At 33.0% G+C, this 24,777-nt stretch overlaps 4 protein-coding genes across 8 annotated transcripts in view; 3 read left to right on the forward strand and 1 right to left on the reverse strand.

Annotated features, from left to right (window-relative positions):
* The first annotated feature begins 278 nt into the window (after positions 1-278).
* LOC124538358 (phosphatidylglycerophosphatase and protein-tyrosine phosphatase 1) lies at positions 279-6,455 on the forward strand. 2 transcript variants are annotated; one of them, XM_047115403.1, is made up of 6 exons: positions 279-380; positions 467-613; positions 993-1,073; positions 3,328-3,431; positions 4,339-4,447; positions 6,163-6,455. In XM_047115403.1, exons 1-6 carry the CDS (start codon positions 378-380, stop codon positions 6,283-6,285), a joined length of 567 nt encoding a protein of 188 aa, XP_046971359.1. In that variant the 5' UTR covers positions 279-377; the 3' UTR covers positions 6,286-6,455. The 2 variants fall into 2 exon arrangements, with proteins under 2 accessions (XP_046971359.1, XP_046971358.1); XM_047115402.1 differs by having other exon boundaries at positions 286-380; positions 464-613.
* A 954-nt stretch (positions 6,456-7,409) lies between these two features.
* On the reverse strand, positions 7,410-10,017 carry LOC124538502 (succinate dehydrogenase [ubiquinone] cytochrome b small subunit, mitochondrial). Its single transcript, XM_047115581.1, has 4 exons — positions 9,815-10,017; positions 9,214-9,362; positions 8,284-8,468; positions 7,410-8,118 (listed from the first exon to the last, which is right to left on the reverse strand). The coding sequence occupies exons 1-4, from the start codon at positions 9,843-9,845 to the stop codon at positions 7,923-7,925; spliced, it is 561 nt and encodes a 186-aa protein (XP_046971537.1). The 5' UTR covers positions 9,846-10,017; the 3' UTR covers positions 7,410-7,922.
* Positions 10,018-10,179: 162 nt separating this feature from the next.
* Positions 10,180-13,059, forward strand: LOC124538469 (26S proteasome regulatory subunit 6A-B). Its single transcript, XM_047115543.1, has 5 exons — positions 10,180-10,837; positions 10,919-11,114; positions 11,395-11,591; positions 11,950-12,080; positions 12,798-13,059. The coding sequence occupies exons 1-5, from the start codon at positions 10,283-10,285 to the stop codon at positions 13,003-13,005; spliced, it is 1,287 nt and encodes a 428-aa protein (XP_046971499.1). The 5' UTR covers positions 10,180-10,282; the 3' UTR covers positions 13,006-13,059.
* A 777-nt stretch (positions 13,060-13,836) lies between these two features.
* Positions 13,837-24,777, forward strand: part of LOC124538183 (tubulin polyglutamylase TTLL5) — a 39,002-nt gene continuing 28,061 nt past the window's right edge. For 2 of the 4 annotated variants that reach the window (XM_047115145.1, XM_047115146.1), the window contains exons 1-2: positions 13,837-14,013; positions 14,368-14,472. In XM_047115145.1, coding sequence (XP_046971101.1) covers positions 14,375-14,472 — 98 coding nt within the window. In that variant the 5' untranslated portion in view covers positions 13,837-14,013; positions 14,368-14,374. Of the gene's footprint in view, positions 14,014-14,367; positions 14,473-23,761; positions 23,926-24,777 lie in introns of those variants that run through there. The other 2 variants (XM_047115148.1, XM_047115147.1) reach the window with 2 other exon arrangements.

A 24,777-nucleotide genomic window follows, 5' to 3' on the forward strand; every position in this document is an offset into this window, starting at 1 on the left:
TGTGAAGTAGCTCCTAATTTATTAAATACCCTAAATACCATATTCACTAAACATTGCTATAAAAATATATAAGGGAAACTTAAAAATGCTTATCATTAAATTAAAATACTCATAAACTAAGCTTCTGAAAGAGACACGTGACGAACTAAATATTGTATTGATTAAATATTCATACTGTTTTAAAATAGTAAGTAATACTTTTAATAATAAGTAATAATACAAAACGTTTCTAAACGGTATAGTCTCTGTCAACCTGACGTCTGAACTGTCATATTGACATTTGACACACGCTGTCACAACAAGAGGTCTCGGTACGGGATGCATCTTGAATAACTTTAAATTTCCCCCTCCACGGTAACCAGTCATCAGCTTTCACCATGGTACGGTTACGGTACACGAGAACTGTGTTTTCAAACAGTGATGTTCGAACCGAGTATACGTGTTTAAAATAACTGTACTTCAGCAGGCCACAGCGATGTTCGCCAGGGTGACTTTCTACCCCACACTTCTCTATAATGTTCTGATGGAGAAGGTGACCAGCCGACGATGGTACGATAGGATGGATGACACTGTTATCCTGGGAGCTCTACCGTTTCAAGGAATGACAAAACAGGTATGTTTTGTAGGTTATTAAAATCATCTATATTAACTGTAAATCTCAAGCTTTAAATTACTTTTGTATAGTCATACAAAAGTAAAGTTGAATAAATAATATAAAGTTGAAAAAATAGCTTGAATTTACTCAAATTCGCCATAAGTTTTATAAAGTTAAAAAAAAAATAATTTTCAACAAATAAATATTATAAAAAGATTTATAACAAGATTTGTAACTTAAACTTAATTAATTCTCTTCTCATAAATGTTACAATACCTTTTTGTAGTGCAATAAAAAAAATTAAATATTTGTACTAAATTTTAGATTATTTTAGAGGTGCACCAAAATCAAAATTTTGTTAATCATTGCATAATCTTTTTTGATATTGCCATTTCAGTTAATCGAGGAAGAAAATATAAAAGGTGTGGTGTCTATGAATGAAACTTATGAATTAAAGATATTTTCAAATGATGCTGAGGTATGTAATTCTTTAATATATAATTTGTTTTTAACATATAATCACTGAATAATAAGATTTTATATACATATATGTTATTTGATTAGAGAAAATAGTAACTACTGTTACATTTACTTTTAACAGTAGCTACTATTTTCTCTAATTACATTTACTGTACATTTCAGTGAGTTATTCTCCGTAGAATCATTTAAAATTGGAATACTTTGTTAAAGTCAATAATGACTCAAGTGCTACTGAGTATTTGAGAAATGAAATATGTACAAATGATGCAATCTCTTTATTCTACAGATCATCTCAAAAAGGTCACTAAATCCATAATGTTAAAAGAAATTACAAAAGATATCTTTATTGAAATAAGAAATAGTTTACTGTTTTTCATTTTATTATTTTAATATTTACTTATCATTGTATTATGTATAAATAATTTCTTTGAGATATAATTTTGCTTTAGGAACATGACTATGATGCAATTTACTTTAAAAAAAATCACTTTTATGTATTTTTCATGCAATAAATAGGCAGGTAACTGTAACACTATGTTAGGTGTTCACTACAGTCAATAGACATTGGCACTGTTAGAAATATTGAGTATTCCTTACATCACAAATAACAATTATATTCCCTCAAATATATTATATAGAACTAAACAGACATTAGTAAGTTTTAAACTTATAAAACATTACATAAATTTATTTAAACATAACTAACAAACTGCTTTTATTATTTATATTATTCTAAACAAATAGTCTATTTAAATTATTGAGATATGTATATATAAATATAAATGCAAATTGTAATGCTACTTTGAATGAAAAACATATAATATTAAACACATTGTGTTAGTAAATATAAGTACATTATTCTAGTTTAATTTGTTTATGTTAATACTATATTAATATATCATATTGTAAAACAATCTATATGAAGGCATTAAATCAGCCAATATATATATGATTAGATGATGAGATTGTTATGTATTTGAATAATAGTCATATATAATTCAATAGTGTGAACTATTCTATCAAATAAACACACATATTAGATATTTTTCTCTTATAAAGAACTAGTATTAACTAGTAACTGGCGGCAGTTACTAGTCACTATTGCAATTGTGTTTAACTAACATAATGTAGCTCAAAAGTTAGAAAATAACAACTGAGTTTCTTGCTGGTCCTCCTTGAAAAAATCTACGTAATGTTTCAGTGGTAGTTAATATAGTTCTGTAAAATGATGATCAAACATGCTTGTAAAAGCTGTTGAAAAAAGTATATTTTGATCAAAATTTTTACTAATAATTTCGTTAACCTTAGACCTTGGTTTGTTAAAAATAATCGTGAATAGGATTTTATCTGCGACTTTTACATTGTTAAGCGGCCCTAACTGTTGTCGCTAGAGAAGTATAATACGACACAACTTAGATGAAGCATCGGCAAATTCAACAAAATCGATTACTGCCGATTTATACAACCAATCGAAATAGCTTCCTATCTCAGCATTCGACGCTATTCGTCGCAAGCAAGTGCATGTAAATCGACGTGTCAAATTGACAAATATATGAGGTCATATGATAATGCAAGTTATTACGTTTGTGTAACATCTGTTATTCACATAAGAAATAAATATTGATAATTTGTCATAGCGTACTTTATTCGGATGTGATCAGTTTTACGAAATTTGCCGATGCTACATCTAAGTTGTGTCGTACTATACTTAGTACGCATTATATGCTAGTGTGCAGTTGATCTACAATCTGAAGGTTATTTCCGCATCAGACATTATTTGACACATGCGTTAAGCTTGTCTATGGAAATATCCAGAAAACATTTGAATAAAAATAGGTTCTTGTATCTTTTCAAGAATTATAAAAGGATGTATGGTTTTGTTATGATGATGTCTTTTGTTACCTAATCTTAAATTAGCATACAAGTGTCGCTCGCAGCGCAACAATTATTACAGATAAAAAAGTCAGATGACTTTTTTTTTATTTTTTCATATTTATATTTGGGCTGAAATCCAGAATTCCAAAATAAGTATTATGAAAAGTTGTAGAGTGAGTTGGGCAAATCTCAACGTTCGAATTTCCACCAGATTCAACCAATTTTTAATATCAATCAATTTAAAGCTTCTTTAATCAAAGCCCGGAGCTCGAATCTTCGTAGGAGTTAATTAAGCTATTTAAGTAGGAGCCTTATGCATAGTATTTGGCTGTTACATTTGTGTCTCCGGTCATTTATGATTAAAAATAATTTAACAGAAATGGCGCGAACACGGCGTGCAGTTCCTGCAGCTGGCCACTACAGACATATTCGAAGCTCCCGACCAAGACAAGCTATATGAAGGTGTACGATTCATTAACCGGTGAGTTGATATATATTTTATAAATACTTGGTGTATTACTATTATTACTTGGTGGTAGAGGGGGTTATGGCATAATATACAAGGCCATCCGGTATGGACCACCCACACATCAGCTATTCTGCCGTCGAGCAGCAATACTTGGTATATTGTATTCCGGTTTGAAGAGTGAGTAAGCCAGTGTAACTACAGGCATAAGGGATATAACACCTAAGTTCCTAAGGTTGCTGGCGCATTAACGATGTAAATGATGCTTATTATTTTTAGCAGCCTCAAGGTCCATTTACCGATCCGCCTGCTTTTTACATAATACTTGCGAATTGTATATGTAGAAGTATTGCAAAAGTATGAATATTATTTAACGGCACTCATTAGTTGAACGATATGTGTACGTGGTAATGTCAGAAACTTACCCAAGTTTCCCCCGTATACTTATGTACACTCCTTCGAATTCTATTTTTCTGCCAAAAAGATATACTTACCATATATTTTTTTATGATTTGAAGAGTAATTGAACCAATTAACTAGAAAGGATAACAATATAGCTCTCAATGCTGGTGGCACAATATGTGCTGTGTGAAATGGCTTATATTTCTAATGGTATCCATGTATTTGAGCAATGGTCAATGGTCAAACCATTTACTATTAGGATTCCATTTTACCGATCTAAAAATAAAAAAATACATGTTAAAGTTAAAAAAGACCGCGGAAATAATATCTTTTTTTGCAAATTACGCGGCATAAGATTTCCGTAGTATGAGAATACCTGTTAACACTAACATACAGACTCCGATTACTACTGACTGACGTCTATTGACAATTTATTGAGAGAAAAACTGAGTAATTTTACTTTTTTTACGTAAATGATCTTCAAAACATCGGCTTAATGAGATAATATGGTCCCGGCCAGCTTCCTGCCAGCAGAGAGCAAGCCCAGCAGCGAGCAGGGCCGCGTGTACGTGCACTGCAAGGCGGGCCGCACGCGCAGCGCCACGCTCGTCGGCTGCTACCTCATGATGGTCAGTGGAATAACAGTGGAACTTTAGTCGTGACAAACAATGGATAAACCTATACAATATACATTCATTATATGACTTTTTTTGTTGTTACATTTTGAAGATCTACGTCGCATAGCTTGACAGTTTTTTTTTTTTAATAAGAATACAATATTTTGCATCAAGGCATCAATATAAATACTTGGTATAGATCAATTCACACACGGATGCGCGTATTTTAACTGTTAGTTATCTTATATTATGTTAAATTATCGTATATTAAAGTAGTTGACGACCTCCATGATCGAGTTGTGTGTACACCGGTTTTCATGGGTACGCCACTCTGAGGTCCTCGGTTCGATTCCTGGACGAGTCGATGTAGATTATGCCATTAGTTTTCTATGTTGTCTTGGGTCTGGTTGTTTATGGTACCGTCGTTACTTCTGATTTTCTATAACCCAAGTGCTTTAGCTACTTACATTGGGATCAGAGTAATGTATGTGATGTTGTCTCATATTTATTAAAAAAAAAAAAGTTGTCGCCCACCATGTTTTAGGTTTAGGGTTAGTTATCATATGGCATAAAAGTGGCCTATATCCTTTCTTGGAATCCAAGCTTGCTTCACACCATATTTCATCAAATTCGGTCCATTGGTTTGGTCGTGACGTAGTTACTTTGCTAAAAGGACACCGTTCAACCAGCGATTGAATAACTCGATATGGTCTTATCAGGCCAGTATATCAGGTATGCACTTGATGGTAGGGCTTTGTGCAAGCCCGTCTAGGTTGGTACCACCCACTCATCAGTTATACTACCGCCAAACAACAGTACTCGGTATTGTTGTGTTCCGGTTTGAAGGGTAAGTGAGCCAGTGTAACTACAGGCACAAGGGACATAATATCTTAGTTCCCAAGGTTGGTGGCGCATTGACGATTTAAGGAATACTTAATATTTCTTACGGCGTCATTGTTTATGGGTAATGGTGACCACTTACCATCAGGTGGCCCATATGCTCATCCGTCAACCTATACCATAAAAAAAAGGAACGTAGAACTTTAGGTTAGGGTTCAGACAGAGCAAATCAAATAGTTTTTATGTAATTTAAATGAAGGAAAGTCTAAAGCAAAACACTTTTCTTTGAAAGGAAGATGAATTGACTTGGTGTTATTTAGTCATTCAGGCCGTTGCTGGAAAAGCGCTGTTTCGTATAGCTATTAACATTGTAATAGAGGCAGCAATATGTGATACCGTTATTTTTACGATTATTTAAAAAAGAGGGGTATGGCCTCATGAATATAATGTTCACTTAACTTAATCATGATATATCACTATTTCTCAGACGATTCTTCTAAAAGAAATAATGATATATTATATGAGATTAGACATATACCAAAATCAAAAAAATCAAAATTAACTTTATTCAAGTAGACTTTTACAAGCACTTTTGAATCGTCATTTTACAATTAAGTGAAGCTACCACCGGTTCGGAAAGTAGATTCTACCGAGAAGAACAGGCAAGAAACTCAGTAGTTACTCTTTTTCAACATTTAAAAAATACAAAGTCCAGTTAGTTAAATACAATTATTTAAATTAATATATCCTGCTTGGAAGTCAACAGGTATTAACTATAGGCTTTTTTTATCATCACTAAAATATTGTATCGAATAATATGCTTTTTTTACCAATGTATTTTTTATAAACGATTTGAATTTACGTGACGTCATCATCTTAATTTCCAGAGAAACGGCTGGTCTCCACAGGAAGCGGTGGAACACATGAGAACGAGACGCCCCCACATCCTACTACACACCAAACAGTGGCAAGCACTCGATATATTCTACAAGAAACACGTACAGACGTAATTTTCTACCATAGATAATATACTGTATACATAAATTATTATAATTTAAACCATAGACAATGTTTTGGCAATTGCTTCACTTTCTATATTAGAAAGTGATTTAATGCCAAAATAAAATAATAAAGAAAAATTAAAGAAAATATTATAGTATTATATTAAATCATAAAAATATTTGACGATAAATGTGTTTTTTTTTTAATATAACAATAAATAATTAAATTCCATAATAATAAAATTACTCTTTTGGTACTTAAAAACCGTACTGATTTCAAAATGCTCTTATATTTTACACAAAATATAACCAAAGTAACCTCACTTTTTAAATATACTATTTAATATTTAATGAATATTTAATAGTTGGTGTCTTGATATAAAATAAAGGTGGCTTTTTTTAATTTATATCGCTTAAAGTAGGTAGGCAAGAATGGAATATATATTTTAATATCTTTTTATTGTAAATAATCACCAATTAATTAAAATTAATATTTTATTGGAAAACTTAAGTTTCATTTTGAAATATTTATTAAAAAAAAATAAACAGAAATCTTTGTTGTTTATTATTTAGCTAATACAAAGCATGAGGTTCATGCTTCTCACGTGAATAGTATAAATACAAAGCGAGTGAAACCGTCAAAATCAGCTACTAATTAGTTGAAAGGCTTCTAAACTTCTAAAAGACGCGTTTTATGTATATTGTTTTAATTGTATTTTTATTCTGCTATTACAATCATCTTCATCGTCATCATCATCACCCCTTTTTTGTCCACTGCTGGACATAGGCCCAGCTCCTGCCTGCCGCCTTGCGTATATCGTCACTCCACCGTGCCTGAGGACGTCCTACACTACGTTTGCCGAGACGCGATCTCCACTCTGGAACACGTTTTCCCCAACGGTTGTCGGTTCTACGACAAATATGACCAGCCCACTGCCACTTCAGCTTACTAATCCGGTTCGACATAGCCCATTGGATTAGTAAGGCCATTTCAAAGACCTCAATTTAATTATACATCAAAATAAAAAAATAGTAGTGTAGTTAAAAATTTATTTCTGAAATAAATATAATTTTATACTGATGGGGCGGGCATATTTTAAAATGTTATGAATTGAAATCAAAACAACGATAAATGATTTTAATAATAGAACATTTATTGATACAGCGTGTCTACTGGTAGGCAAGAATCCGACCACAAAAACTTAATAAAAAAAGTTTAAATATGTTTTAAAGAAATTTCATTTGAACTGTTTTAAGAAAGATAATTCAATAATGTAGTCAATAATTAAGAATCATTTAATGATAATGAAGTCCAAAACTTTCTTAGTCGAAATTAATTAACAATTGTGCTATGCATTAAGTACAGCGTAACATAATCTGATAATTTAGAAACGAAAAATTTTCTCCTTTCGCAAAGGATTAATATTAGGCTTAATACATTAATTCTGTAGACAGAAAACCCAAAAAAAAAACCATATAAATCAAATGTTTTTAAAACGAAAAAAAGCTCATTGAATACTATTTTTTTTAAAACTAATCCTTTTAACTTACGTTTCTATATAATAAATAAACAATTCATCATTATGTAACAGCTGAAAAATTACAACGCATTTTGCCTACAAAAAAAAATACTAACAATACAGGTTTTACGCTTTTTGGCCAGATTTGATGGACCACAATTGTCTAATAGAATTAGCGATTCCGATGTCGTGAGTGATGACGTAGAAGAGTCCACCGAGGGTCGCAATGGAAATCAGGTAAACGAGACCAATGGCAATCTTGGGGATGACAGGACCAAAAATACTTGCCCTCACGTAATCAACTGCTATTGCTTCCAGGCCCCTAGAAATTTTCATATTCATATAACTGATTGTAATGATCTAAAAGTTTAGTAACTGCTCATAAGACAATCAAAATAAGTTTTAATTTAATTTTTAAATTATAATTAATACTAAAAAAACATATCAAGCTTGAACTTCAACAATTTAAATATTTGTAATAACTTACCAGAAACTATGGGCAGTAATCAGGATAGCCATAAGCGAATCTAGCACTTTGTTGGGTGATATTAATGCTATGGGAATGAGTGGCACCAAAAGTACGGATGTAAACCTCTCAACCACCCACAGCTTTGAGTGATCACTGCCTTTCTCAGCTGACTGTCTAACCACCGATGTTCGGAATGACCGTACCTTAAAAATCAAATAGTAATTAACAATATATTTGTCAATAATCTTTTATCTTGACACTTCTTATAATAAATTTCAAATATGATTATTTGAAAAGAGCAATTATGTAAGTTTCTTTCCATTTTATCTTTTGCTGGCTGCTTTTCTAAATGGTAGTGTTACAATATTAAAGATTAATGAAATACATTTGATTTGATTTAATTTGCAAGACTTACTATTATAATTAGATCATTTAATCATATATAGTATATTTAAAAATATATAAGGATCTTTATGTAAAAATCAAATTTTATATGAATTCCATAATTCAGTTTAAAATTGAGTCATTTTATATGTCTATTGCAATGTAAATAATAATAAGACATTAAAAGTATCTTACAAAGGTTCTAGATATCCTAAAATGCACATCTACAAATATACCCATGATTCCAACAATCTATATAAAACTACTCATTTACACATAATTGTTAAATACTAATGTTCATAGTCGTTTAACTAAAATTAGTTTTATTTTTAATTAATTACTAATAGTTTTTCAAACTTTTATCTTGATTTTCCACAACTCAGCCTCCTGTTTGATTTGAAATATTTATTGATTATTTGCCCAACTGCTGAAATTCACTATCATCTATTTCTAAGGTAAACCCAAACAAAGCAAACTTGTTATACCCAAATTGTTATGCTATAACAGTCAAAATATATATATAAGATTTTTAATTCTCCCGCTTTTAAACAATATATAGCTCACCGAGTTCAGAATAGGTGTAGTTTCAGACTTCAATAATGAATTCTTTAATGAGTTAATCGTTGCTATTGTTCGTTGAGTGCTAACAGGCTTCAGAGCAGGCTGTGCTCCCAATCTCGTAATGTGCTGAGATAACAATCGACTTGTGCATGCTGAAATTGAAAATAAATAATTTATATAAAATTGTCTAGTCAGCTTATTAATAGGATAAAATGTGAAGGCAAATTATGAAAAAATATTTGTTTTTATTGAGCTTGTTATTGAAGATTGTTATATTGTATGAAAATAATATAAAATTATGTTATGTAAACACAAAACATTATTATAGTTAAATAAGTTTTTACGACGATAAGATCGTTCAATATAGAAATTCTTAAACAAAAAAAAAAGTTGCGCTCATTTTATGTATAACCTAAACTCGTTTTGAATCAACGGTTGTGATTAACAAAAAAAAAATTAAATATCGATTAGTAGATAACCTGACACAAGTATTAGAATACAACATAACGTAAGTAATATTAATGTTAGGGGTTCTTTCATCCAATAATAACATGTATTATGTAATTCTTTTTTATAAAATTCGCTTTGTTTTAGTAATATTTACCTGGTGTGCGTAGGAACATAGAGAAAGCCATTTTCAGATTATTTCTAAAAAATCCAACTTAACACTTATAGCTTATTGATAATGTTCTTAGACTTAATATTTCGAAATTCGTGTGATGAAAACACAACCTAGCCCGAGTGACACTACGTCAAAAACCAAATCGCTCAAAGTTATAAAATGCTCATGTCACAAATTCGAGAAAAATACAAAACTTAAATTGAGCTAGATAATCTATTTAAATAAAAAAAATCAAGCATTAAAAAATAGGAATTTTATACTATATTACAATATATTTAAATTGAATGTCTACTTTTCTGCATGAAAAACTATGATTAAAAATTTGTATAATCTGTAAAGTTGAAACTGCAATGACAATTCATTTTAGATGATGTGATTGTGATTTCGAACAGTTGCAAATTTTGTTATTGTCTAACATTTAGAAAAGGGAATATCACGTAAGAAATAAACATGGCTACGACTTTAGAAGACAAGTCTATCTGGGAAGATGGAGAGGAAGCTTTAAGTGAAGAAGTTCTTCGAATGCCAACAGACGAGATTATCAGTCGAAGCCGATTGTTAGACAACGAAATTAAAATCATGAAAAGTGAGGTAATGAGAATCTCTCATGAACTACAAGCTCAGAACGACAAAATTAAAGAGAACACGGAAAAAATAAAAGTCAATAAAACTTTGCCATACCTTGTTTCAAACGTAATCGAGCTGCTTGATGTAGACCCTCAAGAGGAAGAAGAAGACGGTGCTGTGGTGGACTTAGACTCTCAGAGAAAAGGAAAGTGCGCTGTCATCAAGACCTCAACTCGTCAGACATACTTCCTACCGGTCATAGGATTGGTTGATGCTGACAAGTTAAAACCAGGAGACCTAGTCGGAGTTAATAAGGATTCTTATCTGATTCTTGAAACTTTGCCTGCTGAATATGACGCCAGAGTCAAGGCTATGGAGGTTGATGAGAGACCTACTGAACAGTACTCTGATATTGGTGGGCTGGACAAACAAATTCAGGTAAACACAGAACATTTTTATTATATGCAAGGTAACAACTAAATCCAAAACAGTTCTAATAAACTTTTATGTACATTATAGGAACTGATTGAAGCAGTAGTGCTCCCAATGACACACAAGGAGAAGTTTGTCAACCTTGGCATACATCCACCAAAGGGAGTGTTGTTGTATGGACCACCAGGTACTGGCAAGACCCTATTAGCCAGAGCCTGTGCTGCGCAAACCAAATCTACTTTCCTGAAGCTGGCTGGACCTCAGCTTGTTCAGATGTTTATAGGCAAGTTTTGGTACACATTTTTTTATCATTATATAAAGTATTCCTAATTTCAAATTATTAACAGTTGTGACACAGGTAAATAGTAATATTTATCACTTTTTTGTTTACAGTATGTAAAGGATATTCTTTAAGATTACTCATTTTATATATTTAAGTGAGATTAAATGATTTTTTTTTTGTGTAATTAGACGATGATGATGATGATGATAATGTTTCAGAGATGTATGTGTATTATTTGTATTGTATGAACAAAATAAATTAATTATATTTTTTTTTGTAGGTGATGGTGCAAAATTGGTACGTGATGCCTTTGCCCTGGCTAAAGAAAAGGCACCTGCAATAATCTTCATTGATGAACTTGATGCTATTGGTACCAAGCGTTTCGACTCTGAGAAGGCCGGTGATCGTGAAGTACAACGTACCATGTTGGAGCTGCTTAACCAACTTGATGGATTTAGTTCTACTGCTGATATTAAGGTACATAATAAACAGTTTGAATAATACCTTAAAAATAAATTATCATTAGTCCTTTCAAGTCATACAGATGCACTTTTCTTTGTTATACAATGTTTTTCTCAATTGTTCTTAAGCACATTGTTAAAATATTAAAAAATAAGAAGCTGTAGAATTCCCAAGGTTTTCTGCATGGTAGTACAAGGTCCTGGCACACATTATTTACTAATGGTATAGTCGTTTTCCAATTTGAAGTTAAGGAAATCAGTCTAATAACAGCCAAATGAAACATCAAATAATAATAGTTGAATAAAGTTGTTGTATGTGTAATTTGAGAGTATTTGTAATTATTAACTGAATTCTTGTATTTCTATTTTATCAGGTAATTGCAGCCACAAACAGAGTAGATATCTTAGATCCTGCTCTGCTGAGATCTGGTCGTCTGGATAGGAAGATTGAATTCCCTCATCCCAATGAAGAAGCTAGAGCAAGAATCATGCAGATTCACTCAAGGTAAAAAGTACTTTTGATTATACATTTTAACTTGTCTTCCTGTTGTTATTGTTGTTACATCTTTGTTTGTTATTTAGTTAACACTATTGCAGAAATCAAATCCCAAAATTTGAATCCAGTGTTGCTATTTGAAAAGAGGTTATTATTGATTTTGTTGAATTTAAAAGTAAAGTGTGCTAATTCTATCACAGGACCTTACCATTTGTAATTGCTTTAGTATCTTAGATATTTCAGACCACAATGATCACATTCTGAAAATGAATAATAGAAGCACTGCTCTAATTTAATATAATCATAACATATAACATACATATAATATTAAGGGGATTTTTGTATTTTAGGATATTTAATTTTTTAAAGTAATTACTGTCTAGTATAGTCAATGAATGTATGCTGGGTTAACCTGTGAGTGCTGAGAATTTTAAATTGTATTATTTACATATAATTATTACTTTTTGTGTCATTGTGGAATATATAATTCTTGGTGAAACTAATAAGACAACTAAAGGAATCTCACAGTAGCTGACAGAACTTACTGGTTGGTTTGAGTTAGCATCCCATTTGAATAAAAGTGTAGTTTTAAGCTCACTATGATATAATAGTTTTCCTTGAGATTAATTATTCTGACCAAAATTAGCCAGTGGAAAGTGTCCATACACAATAAAAAATAATAAGTTGATTATTCTATTAACCAATTTTTATTATAATTCATTACAGAAAGATGAATGTATCACCGGATGTTAATTTTGAAGAACTTTCCCGTTCTACTGATGATTTCAATGGAGCACAGTGTAAGGCAGTGTGTGTTGAAGCTGGTATGATCGCACTTCGCCGGTCGGCTACCGCCGTTACTCATGAAGACTTCATGGACGCCATATTGGAAGTGCAAGCCAAGAAAAAGGCTAACCTTAGCTACTACGCCTAGTGTAACACCAGCTTAATGTATAAGTTTTTAATAATAAATATATATTATAACTTATAAGGGTGTTTTGTTTATTAGTTCCATTGAAGTTACACGAAACAAACAGACTTTGACTGGCATGTGCTGACAAATATTATTTTTATAAATCTATTTTAAGAAATAAATATTCTGTTGAATTTCGTTTTGATAATTTTTTTAAAAAAATGTTTGCTTCATGATATGTTACAGCTTTCAAATCGCGAATTGCTGCTGCTTGGTTTTTTTTTCTCTCAATGTAATTAATAATTATTATATTGCGCTAATGACAAGTGTAGGTGAAATTTAAAAACGGCGCCAATACTCTGTCCAATAACATGGAATTAGGTAGAAAAATTGAGTCAATTGAAATTAATTTAATTCAACGGTTAATTAATAAATATATTCTCGCAAATTGTTGAATCCTTATTTCATATAGACACTAGGATAAATTATTTTATATGAGATAATGTATCATTAGTCATTGCCTGGATGGCATATTACTTTCGAAGAATTTCATATTATTATACTCTTAGGTGCTCTTTAAACTTACAAATTACAATTATATTGGTGTTTACTTATTTTTAATCTTTAAATTCATCATAGCACAGTTTATGTCGCTATGTGTAGATTCTTAATATAAGGATGTGTCTATGAATCTGAAACTCCAGCTTCATGATTAGTAGTTAACAATTTAAAAAATTTTCAGCAATTAATATATAGATTTATATTAAAATTTACGTAAATTTATCATCATAAGATAATTTTTAAGTAAAAAAAAAAAAACAACAAAGAAATGAATGCATCCATAAAATCTGTTGACGCGCGTGTGCTAAATTTGAAACATAAAAATATGGATCTTTCAAAATTCTAGTTGATTTATTGAAAATAAACATAAAAAAAATTAATTACCATTGGAAATAGAAATGTGAAATTATTTATGAGTTTACAAACTTCGTCCGCAGATCATCGGCGAAGTAAAACGGCTATCTGACCGTAAGTAACCTAAATTCTTAATATCGCCGAATGACAGTGAAATAAATTGTTTAATATCCAAAATACCGCATAACGATATTGATTTTTGAATGTTTTACAGTATGCAGTGTTCTTTTACTGCTTGATGCTGTATTTTTAGCTTTTGAGATGATTGTTGTTTTTTAAAATACGTATTTGGTTGTAGTTTGGAATCGGCTAAGATATATTTTGTATTTACTAAAGTTAGTATGTATTAAAAACTTTTTATATTTATAAGTGAATATTTTTAAGACTATCTAAAATGAATCCCAAAAGGACTAAGGTATATATTTTTTAAATATTTATGCTATTTTGTTCTTATTGCCGTCACTAAAGTCCCATCATGGAACAAGAAGACGAATTCAAGCCTCAGTTTAAGATATCCTCAGACGAATTACCCAAAATACACAAAAAATGCAACCACAACCGTCCACACACCAGGTTATAAATCTATGCAAGAATATTAGAATATTTTTATTTAATATAATATTTTATCACCAACTTATGAAGTTGAAAATCCAATTAGATTTTTCGTTATAAAACCTATTATTATTAGAAATAAAATCATTGGAAATTAATCTTGAGTGTGATTAAATAAAAAAAATTACTTAAATTCCATGGTTATACTTTTTCTAATAGTCTGGATTTTAAACTTCTATTAATTGTATGTCCACACCACTCTTATATTTGATTACATTATGAAACAAACTCCATTATGCTTATCACGGAATGCATTAAGCTTTTTAAATTTTAAAGCTATGACTACATTCCTGGCTGACGACATTAACTAGATGAGCACAAACATTTGTTAGTATTCGTAACAATCATACGAAAGTAGATCATATTTCAATTTAAATAAAGAACTGACATCAAAATCTCAACCTATGTTTTACTCTGTACTCTACAATATGTATAGCTAAATGTTCGTAAATTCAAAAAAATATACTTGTTATAGGTTTCCCTCTATTTATTATATAATACATAACAATATCACTCTACATAATTGGCTAGAGCTGTCGGTTTGTTATCATGTAATAGTACAAAGCTGATTATACTGAAGACGCACCATTAATTCAGTATACAGCTTAAACGGTGTCGTGCAACCTATTAAGGACAAACACCTAATAGATTATGTAACTAAAAATACTTTAAATATTGCAAGGAACCTAGATTCTATCAAGAAGCTGTGGCTCATGCCCAACGAATAGACCTATGTATTTTGTATATGTGCCAAAATTTGACTCGAGTCAGTGATGATGGAAAAATGTTATGAGTAAATGAATATGCAGTATACATGTCAGTAGCGGCATGGTTGAATAAGCTCTGAATCGAAAACTTGGTCCTGCATTCTTGTCCATGTCGGATACAGGCCATATATCATTTTGTTTATCAAATTTGAGCTTCATTATAAATATATATATTTGTACATTGTTGCGTAACGTGTGATCTTCTGGTATAAAGAATAATCGCTTTCAAACTAAGCCAATTACTAAGAGTGAATATAGATTGTGCGGAAAGTTTACCAGTTATAAAGTCAAGAGACTAGCTATATAATGACATCTATTGTAAATAGCGTTCCGCAATAAGAATATTATATTAAATACTGGCAAAATACACTCAACTAATTCAACATTGTAAAGGCTTTGTATGGTCCCATACATATTATAGCAACATTGAAGATACTCATTTTGTGAAGGAATATTGCTTTAACCTAATTTGCATTGCAGTTTTGTGAGGACATAATATTATTTAGAATATATGCATTAAGAAAATTAAAAAGTTGAATATTCAGACTAATATGCTTTTTTTTTTTTTTTTTTTAATATATGGCTTTTATTTGTGCCAAGAGAGCACAGATTATTTCACCAATGTCACGTGCGATGGAGAAGACACGATGGAGATTGAACGGTGCGGTCGAGATTGCAGGCTTAAATTAATTTTAAGGGCACAATAGTAGTAGACTCTTTGTTAACCCATAACCTAAAACAATACAATATATAAATAATTAGATAAACATATTACAATATTATTAAGACATCAAATAAGAACGATCACAAAAATATTTACAACTTAATTTTATTACGCTCAATATATTTACATAAAAATTTACAAAGTGGACTAAACACACACATTAACAAACATTCAACATTAATAGGGCGAGGAACTTTGGGAGGGAGAACGTCATATACGGGGTGGAGGAGATTGGGGCAAGAAAACAGTATATGGGATAAGGAACCTTCGTCAAGGCCACATTCACACAAAGAGTGATCTCTAACTCTAATTTTACAAAGATGAACGGGCGTACATGCATGTCCAAGGCGTAAACGGCAGATAGTTGTGGTGACCCAACGTTTAGCTTGCCTGTGATGAGAAAACCAAGGTCGCCTTGGAATAACTGGTTGTAGACTTGCGTAAAATCTACCTTTAGATTTTGATGAAACTCCCCAAACAGAGTTCCAGGATTTAACAAGATGAATTTTCGGTAGAGCACACAAGTCCTGTGTTGAGTTTTTAAAATGATCAAGAGAGCCAGTCGATATCGCAGATTTAGCAAATGAATCTGCTGTATCGTTGTCGGGAATACCAGAATGGCTTGGTATCCAGACAAGCGATAAATCTAGCCCTTTTTGATGACAAGAAAACAATGCTTCCCTGATCTTAAGGATGATGAAAAACTTTCGTTTACTACGAAACGGATTTTCCTTAATTGCCAACAGACAACTTAAAGAGTCTGTCAAAATTATCGTGTGTCTGAGGTCATGGGAGTGGACAAAAACGATGGCTTCTAAAATTGCAATCGCTTCACCGGTAAAGATGGATGATTCAGGAGGGGATTTAAATTGAAGGACAATTTTGAATTTGGGGATCCAACAGGCTGAGCCGACGCAGCTTTCAGGGGATAGTTTAGAGGCATCAGTAAATATAAGTAAATGATTTGACCAATTTTGATGAAGAAATCTTTGAAATTTAGAGTTTGTATCAGGGGCCCCTTTAATAAGACCAAGATCTGTAATGATTGACGGATTATAGACTAGAGATCTAAATGGAGTGGAAAAAAGAGGATTTGACTGGAATCTTAAGATAGGATGTGGGAGTGTAGTAAATTTTAAAAAACTGTCTAATAATAAGGATGGACTTCTAGAGCGAACGCAGAGTTGGGACAGTTCGCTTAGACGGGACCAAAGAGGATGAGAGGATAACTGTAAAGATTTTACTACAAAACGGTCGCATAAAAATTGTCTTCTCAGTTGAAGCGGAGGATCAACACATTCAACCTGCAGAGCGTTAGTGGGAGTAGTTTTCATAGCTCCTAGGATTATTCTGAGGCATTTGTATTGAATTTTATTAAGTTTTTCAGAAACGGATTTACTAAGTGGTTCTAAGACAAATAGTCCGTAGTCTAAATGACTACGAACTATTGCATTGTACAGTAGTTTAAGAGAATAGGGGTGAGCTCCCCACCAGACTCCTGAGACTGCTCTAAGGACGTTAATACCCTTTTCACATTTTTTAATAACATGCTCAGAGTGACAAATTCCATTCAGTTTGTTGTCGAGAATAATGCCTAGAAATTTCGTCTTGTTGGCAAAGTTGATGCGTTGATCCCCAAAAAACAAGTCGAAGACAGGAATTTGTCTTTTTCTAGTGAACACAACTGCCTGAGTCTTATCAATAGACAAAGACAGGCCATGGTCAGAGAGCCATAGGTCAAGATAATGTAAAGCAGAGTTTAATCGCAAAGTTAAATTTTCAACAGATGTAGATTTAAAATATAAAACGATGTCATCAGCATATTGAAGTATGTTACAGAAATTATTCACAGACAATTCGAGATCATGGGTATAAATGCTATAAAGCAGAGGGCTAAGGACTGAACCTTGCGGGAGACCTTTCCAGACAATCCTGGGGGGAAGAATACAATTTTGGTATTTAACAGAAATTGATCTGCAAAAAAGCAGATTACATATGAAATGAGTAATCCTCGGAGGGATACTCAGCTGTTGCAATTTTTGCCTGAGTACCGGAAGAAGAACATTATCATATGCAGAAGTAATATCTAGAAAAACACCCACAAGGTACTCTCCGTTAGAGAAGGCTATTCGAATGTCTGTCGTAAGAATGCTGAGACTATCAAGAGTGCTCAAACCCTTTCGAAAGCCAAATTGAGAGGGCGAGAGAATATTTCTGCTTTCCATTATCCATTCCAAACGGTTTTTTAGGAGATGTTCAGTAACTTTCACTAGTGTAGACGATAAAGCAATGGGTCTATAAGAATTGGGGTCCAAAGGGCTTTTTCCCGGTTTTAGTATGGGGATAATAATTTGGGACTTCCAAGATTCCGGGACGATTCCTGTTGAGAAAAAAGCATTAATTATATTCAGATAGACGCATTTAGCTTTATCACTGAGGTTTATTATAAAGGAGTAGGGCACGCCATCTTCCCCTGGTGACGAGTCCTTCAGTCCGTTCAGAGCTGTGTGTAGCTCTGAGATAGTAAACGGACTATCCATATCATCTGAGGAAGATGATTGAGTAAAATTTATAAAACTATCCCGACATGGAACAAAGGGGGGAGCAAGTTTGGTAGTAAAATCATTAAGCCATACGGATGGATTATAGGCGTTTGGGTTATCAGAATCGAGGGAGCGGCGAAATCTCTTAAGATTTCTCCAAACTGTTTGAGGGGGAGACCGAGGACTAAGGGATTCACAGAAATTGGTCCATCCCTGTTTTTTCTTTCTGGAAAATAGTTTTTTAATTTTGGCATCAATATGCTGATATTTGATAAAATTTTGTGAAGTCATAGATACATTATATGACTCTTCGGCTTCAGATCTCTGTTGGACCAAGGAATTACACTCTTCATCCCACCAAGGCGGAGAGATGCAAATTTTTTTATTAAGATTTTTTTGTGGGAAATGGGAATCAGCAGAGGATTTAATAATATTAAGAAAAAGCTCGTAGTAAGCAAGAGCATTTTCACCGTTCACAAAATCAGGGAGGGAGCTTAACATGACATCAATAGAGTTAGAGTATGCTAACCAGTTAGCATTTTTAAGTTTATATTTAAGGAGAGGGGAGGATTTGGATGGAGCAATGGATCTGTTGTTTAATGAAAGAAGGATAGGGAAATGATCACTTCCAAACGTAGATGGAAGGATATTCCAAGATATTTGCGAGGAAAGGGATGGGGATGCTATGGATAAATCAATAGCAGAATTAGGATTCTGATTAGGATAAACCCTACGAGTCGGCGAACCATCATTGAGAATGCAAAAGTTTACATCATCAACAATGTCCACCAACAAGGGGGCAAATCCATCACAGAAATAGGAACCCCATAATGTATGGTGGGCATTAAAATCCCCCATAACAAGAACAGGGCTTGGGAGGGAAGAAAAAATGGAGTGTAATTCAGGAACAAGTGAAGGGTTAGGATGAGGAATGTAGATAGATAAAAAGGAGATGTTGAAGGCTTTGATAGCTACAGCATTGATTTGCTGGCTAAAAGGAGGTAAGGAAATTTGGGAGAAGGGAATGGAGTGCCTGATCAAGATGGCACAACCTGCATACCCATCATTTCTGTCATCCCTCAAACAGGAGAAACCCGGTACCCGAAAACGAGAGCCGGGAATCAGCCATGTCTCAGAGATGGCAATAATGACAGGTTTAAATGAATTAATAAGTGAGAGGAGTTCAGGTTTCTTACGACGGACGCTTTGACAGTTCCATTGAAGGAATCTGATTGGGGCCATTATTAAGGATTGTAAATAGCTGGGATAAATCATTGGCAACGTTGGACGGTAATGGGACATCATTACATGTACTGAGGATATTTAGGAGGATTTTGGTGAGTAATTCCAATAAATTAGGATTATTATTAGGTGGGGAAGGCTGAGGAACGTTTAGAGCGCAACCATTAGGAGAGGAGGAGGGGCAATTGGCAACTATGGCCTGATGGGCATGTTTATCATACCCCTTTCCTTGAGGAAGTCTAGGGGAGGGAGAGCGGACTACGGTTTGTCTGTAAGATTTAGTAGGACTAGGGGTGGACCTCGAAGGACCAGGGATGGGTGGGACGTATGCAGGAACAGAGAACAACTCTTTTGCTACCTCAGCATAGGATCTACGGACATTAGGGAAGCGAGAGGCAGCTTCCATGTATGAGACATTATCTTGTGCCATTACAATTTTAATTGATTGCTGACGAGAATACTCAGGGCAATCCTTATCTGTGGCAAAGTGTTTGCCAGAACAATGTAAACATGTAGAATTATCTTTAATAACCTCACACGAATCACCCGTATGAGATTGAGAACATTTAAAGCACCTGGGAGTAGATCTACACTGAGTCCGAACGTGGCCATAACGACAACAGTTTAAACATATTATTGTGGGGAGATTGTATATTTCAACGGGAAGGGATGTATGAAATGAATATATTTTGCTAGGAAGGATTTGACCTTTAAAAGTTATGACTACCGATTGAGTTGGTACCCAAGACACAACTCCTTCGTTAATAGTCTTCCGGTTAAGACGCCTCAATTTTATTACTTCCCCACATCCATGAGGAAGCTCAATTGATTCAATGAGATCCTCCATAGACCAGTCCACTGGGATGCCTTTTATTAGTCCCATTCTGGTAATGTTATAAGTAGGAAGGCTAGCCGTATACTTACACAATGCTAAGACTGGGTTCTTTAAAAAACTATTTGCAGCTTGTGCTGAAGCAAACTGAATTTCTATTTTGTTCCTTCCAACATTTTTGACACCATCATTCATAATAGAACCAATCTTGTGCTTATGAAGAAATTGTCCGAATTTAATGGCTCTAATTGAATTACCTGCAGCTGGATCAGCTACTTCCCGAGAGACGTGGACAATGAAGGGACCTTTGTCGTCATCCGTGTAACTTTTTGGGCCATCAATAAAGGAAGGATTAACATAAACATTCTGGATAGAGGCACTAGCGGTAGAAGGGTGGATAACTGTTTTCTTTGAAGAGGAATCAGGAGAGCAAGAAGACTTATCGCCGGAGCGTTTGCGAGAAGAGGATGTTGGAGGATCAGTTTGACATTCTGAACCCCCGGGATCAGGAGGTTCGGGAGGTGGATCAACATCCATTATAAACTAACTACTGTAACTTAACTAATATACTATAACTATAATCAAAAGTAAATAACACTTACCGAAACCGAATTATGTTAGTAAAACCCAGAAACCATAAAATTAAACTATTTGCACTGAAAATTCATAAAAAAGTTACACAGAATTAATATAAAAACACAGATATCTCACTAACACGTGTGTCAACCAAAGCTAACGCAAGCGAAAAAAAAACGACTAATATGCTGATAACTACTTAACGTCGACTCATTCTAAGACTACCTACTTAAATTAAAAAAAGAGCTTCATTTTCCACAGTTTAAATAAAGGCGCAATCATATGATATGATTTAGACAGTAATAAACCAATGCACAATCAAGTCAAGCGATCTCTCCGCCCGTACTGCGCTAGTATATCTCGACCCATCCCTAGGTTTTAATTCTCAGGGGTTGATTTTTATCTTGAAACTAACGACTTGTCCGGGCTTCGCTCTGATAAATATACTACAGAATGTCTTAGAACGTTCATCATAGAAATCATTATAGAAACTCAAATTATTTGTGTTTCTATTCTATATAATATTGTGCATGTCTTATGTATATAAACCTTCCACTTGAATGATCTATTAAAAAAAAATTCGTTGCGTAATTTTAAAGATCTAAGTACACATAGGGACAGACAGCGGTAACCGACTTTGTTTTATACTATGTAATGATTTAAGGGTCGACACTATTCACGCTAATAGTTTAAATTTAAAGCTGTTGAAACTGCGAAGTGCTACTACAATATATAATAATATAATATGATAAGACCTTTTCCGAAACCTGCTTCGTCTTCTGGTATAAGTTGCACGCATATTGGTTTAGTAAGTTTTTCACCCAGGCATTAGAAAAATATTCAATCATGTATTAGCATAGACGCATAAAAGTTACGCCAAAATGGGCTTATGGTGTTATTTGTGAATAAACAAGTCGAAGATGAGATGTCGTATAATATAAATAGCATTTTTTCTCTCTCTTAATTTTATGATTTTATTTACCATACTTGTTTGGAATCTATTTCTACCTTTAACCAGATATTTTAAATATGAATTTAAAATATCATGTTATACGTATTACGGTAAAATCTAAATGTACCTTATACAAGTAGCTTTCAAAAGCACTTTTGAATCGTCATTTTACAGAACTGTATTGAGGAAAGCTACTACTGGTTCGGAATGTAGATTCTACCGAGAAGAACCGGCAATAAACTCAGAAGTTTATTCTTTTCCAACGTGTATATTAAATGTATATTTAATTAACATGTTGTATATTTACAAAGGACTGGGGTAGCTTGTCAATATGAATATAAAAAAATGACCAATTAAAATAATTTGAGCCATCAAACGAAAAACGACCATTACTTGTATGAGGAAAAATTAGTTTCATAAATAAACGCGTAACTTTATAGGCAGATTATATACTCGATGAACAGATAGCCAAAATTGTAATTCCCGTTTATAATGCAATTTCACTTATGGTGAAAGGATTTACTCAATAAATATATTATGTAAGTTTACAGGTAATATAGATACAGGTCGCGTGAATGTATATGTAGATTTAATAGCAAATAGATATTGGCTAATTTCAAATATGATTTTTTTTTATGGTACAGGTTGGCGAGCGAGCATATGGGCCACCTGATGGTGAGTGGTCACCATCACCCATAGACAATGACGCTGTAAGAAATATTAACTATTCCTTACATCGTCAATGCGCCACCAACCTTGGAAACTAAGATGTTATGTCCCTTGTGTCTGTAGTTACACCGGCTCACTCACCCTTCAAACCGGAACACAACAATACTGAGGACTGTTGTTGGCGTTAGAATAACTGATGAGTGGGTGGTAGCTACCCAGACGGGCTTACACAAAGCCCTACCACCAAGAAACTGAATAATGGAGAATGATTATTAATATCATAATTAAAATAACGTAAAATATCTTCCACTTATCCATAGCTACAGCAGCTCAAATACCAGTATTACTAGTATTTCTTATATTTATATTAAAATAAATAAATTCGTACGATGTAATCTGTTCATATGTTATGAAAAAATGTGGTCAAAATTTCCTTTGGTATATTGACTAGTATAGAATATTTAACACTACAAGAAACGTGGGAATATGTTAACCAAAATTATTGATTTTTATCATTATGAACAATAGAGAGCGAAAGAGAAAGAAGATAATAATGAATCCAACTTTTTTTAATACATTCTGTGTTATCATACTGGTTATTACCGGTCTGCGATTTAATTTAATTTAAATTAAATATTATGAATTAGAAAGTTTGTAAGTTTGTTTGTTGCTTAATTAGGTACGCCAAAAAGGCCTCGACGTATTTCAAATAGAGATAACATCTAGTCTTAACACATAAGTTAGTACATCCCCATTATCCTGTGTAGATTGGTAACAGTATCTTGTATATGTATTTTTATATAGATATATACATTTTAATTGATGAATGAGCGCACATTGCATTCGCATAACCATTGGTAACTCATATTATCATAATTTTACAATGTGCGGTTAGTTGGCTGTGTAAATGAACATTCACTTGTTGGCAAACTGGCTGAAATGATTACCGACTGGCTACCGGCCACCGCGGACCGCATTCAGTCACCTGCCGGCAGCGGCGCGTGACGGTGTTACGGTGTCACGCCGTCGCTAGTGAAACTTACGTGTTCGAATCGAACGCGTTGTGCACGGTGTTTGTGCGGAAAAGTGAAAATGGGAAAAGTTTTTGCGTAAGTCGGTTGACAGATTGATTTTTTAAATTTCGAATTCGATTGTTTTTTTTTTAAATTATTGGTTTCAAGTGCGAAGTCATTATGCTTTTCGAAATGATTTTTTTTTTCTTTATCATAAATATATGTAAATAAAATCATAATTAAATTCTTTTATACCGTGTTATAATAACGTGTTTATAAGTTAAGATTTCAATTAAGTTTTTGTCCGTTAAATGCGATGCTAGATTGCTTTTTTTTTGTATATTTCATGGAAATTATTTTTGGCATTGTTGTCTGATGGTTTTTTGTCAACTGTACATGGGGCTCGGTCGAGCTTATTGTAAATCGACCTTGGGGTTTCGTCCGTCGTTACCAATTGCTTTCTATATGCATATAAATACAGTATATATATAATTACCCTATTCTGTAAATCCACGATACGTAAATCCAACGAACAAATCCTCGACGAACTACTACAACTATGGTTCAATCTCCACATAAATTGTTTCTGTCTGCGTTTAAAAAAAACTGTGTTTACATCGCAAATTGTCTATTTTTTTGTAAATTAGTCCTGAACCGAATAACTTTGAATACAAACATTAAATAATAATTGAAAATTAAGTAAACATTCGAAGGATTATATGAATATTACATTCGTTCTACGAAATCGAATGTCTATGAAATGTTACAACTTAAAGTTTAAGTAAATATTTATTCTACGTAACATACAAATCGAGATACATAGTCGTTGAAATAATATGCTTCCTTTCCTACACCCCTTACACGGAAAAGGTGGAAGAAACGGAATTAGTGCCCATTGACGTTTTACGATCCTCGCGAGCCAAATCCTTCCATGAGTGAATGGTTGGG

Source organism: Vanessa cardui, chromosome 20 (assembly GCF_905220365.1).
Source record: "Vanessa cardui chromosome 20, ilVanCard2.1, whole genome shotgun sequence".
In the NCBI taxonomy this organism is placed as follows: Eukaryota; Metazoa; Arthropoda; class Insecta; order Lepidoptera; family Nymphalidae; genus Vanessa; species Vanessa cardui.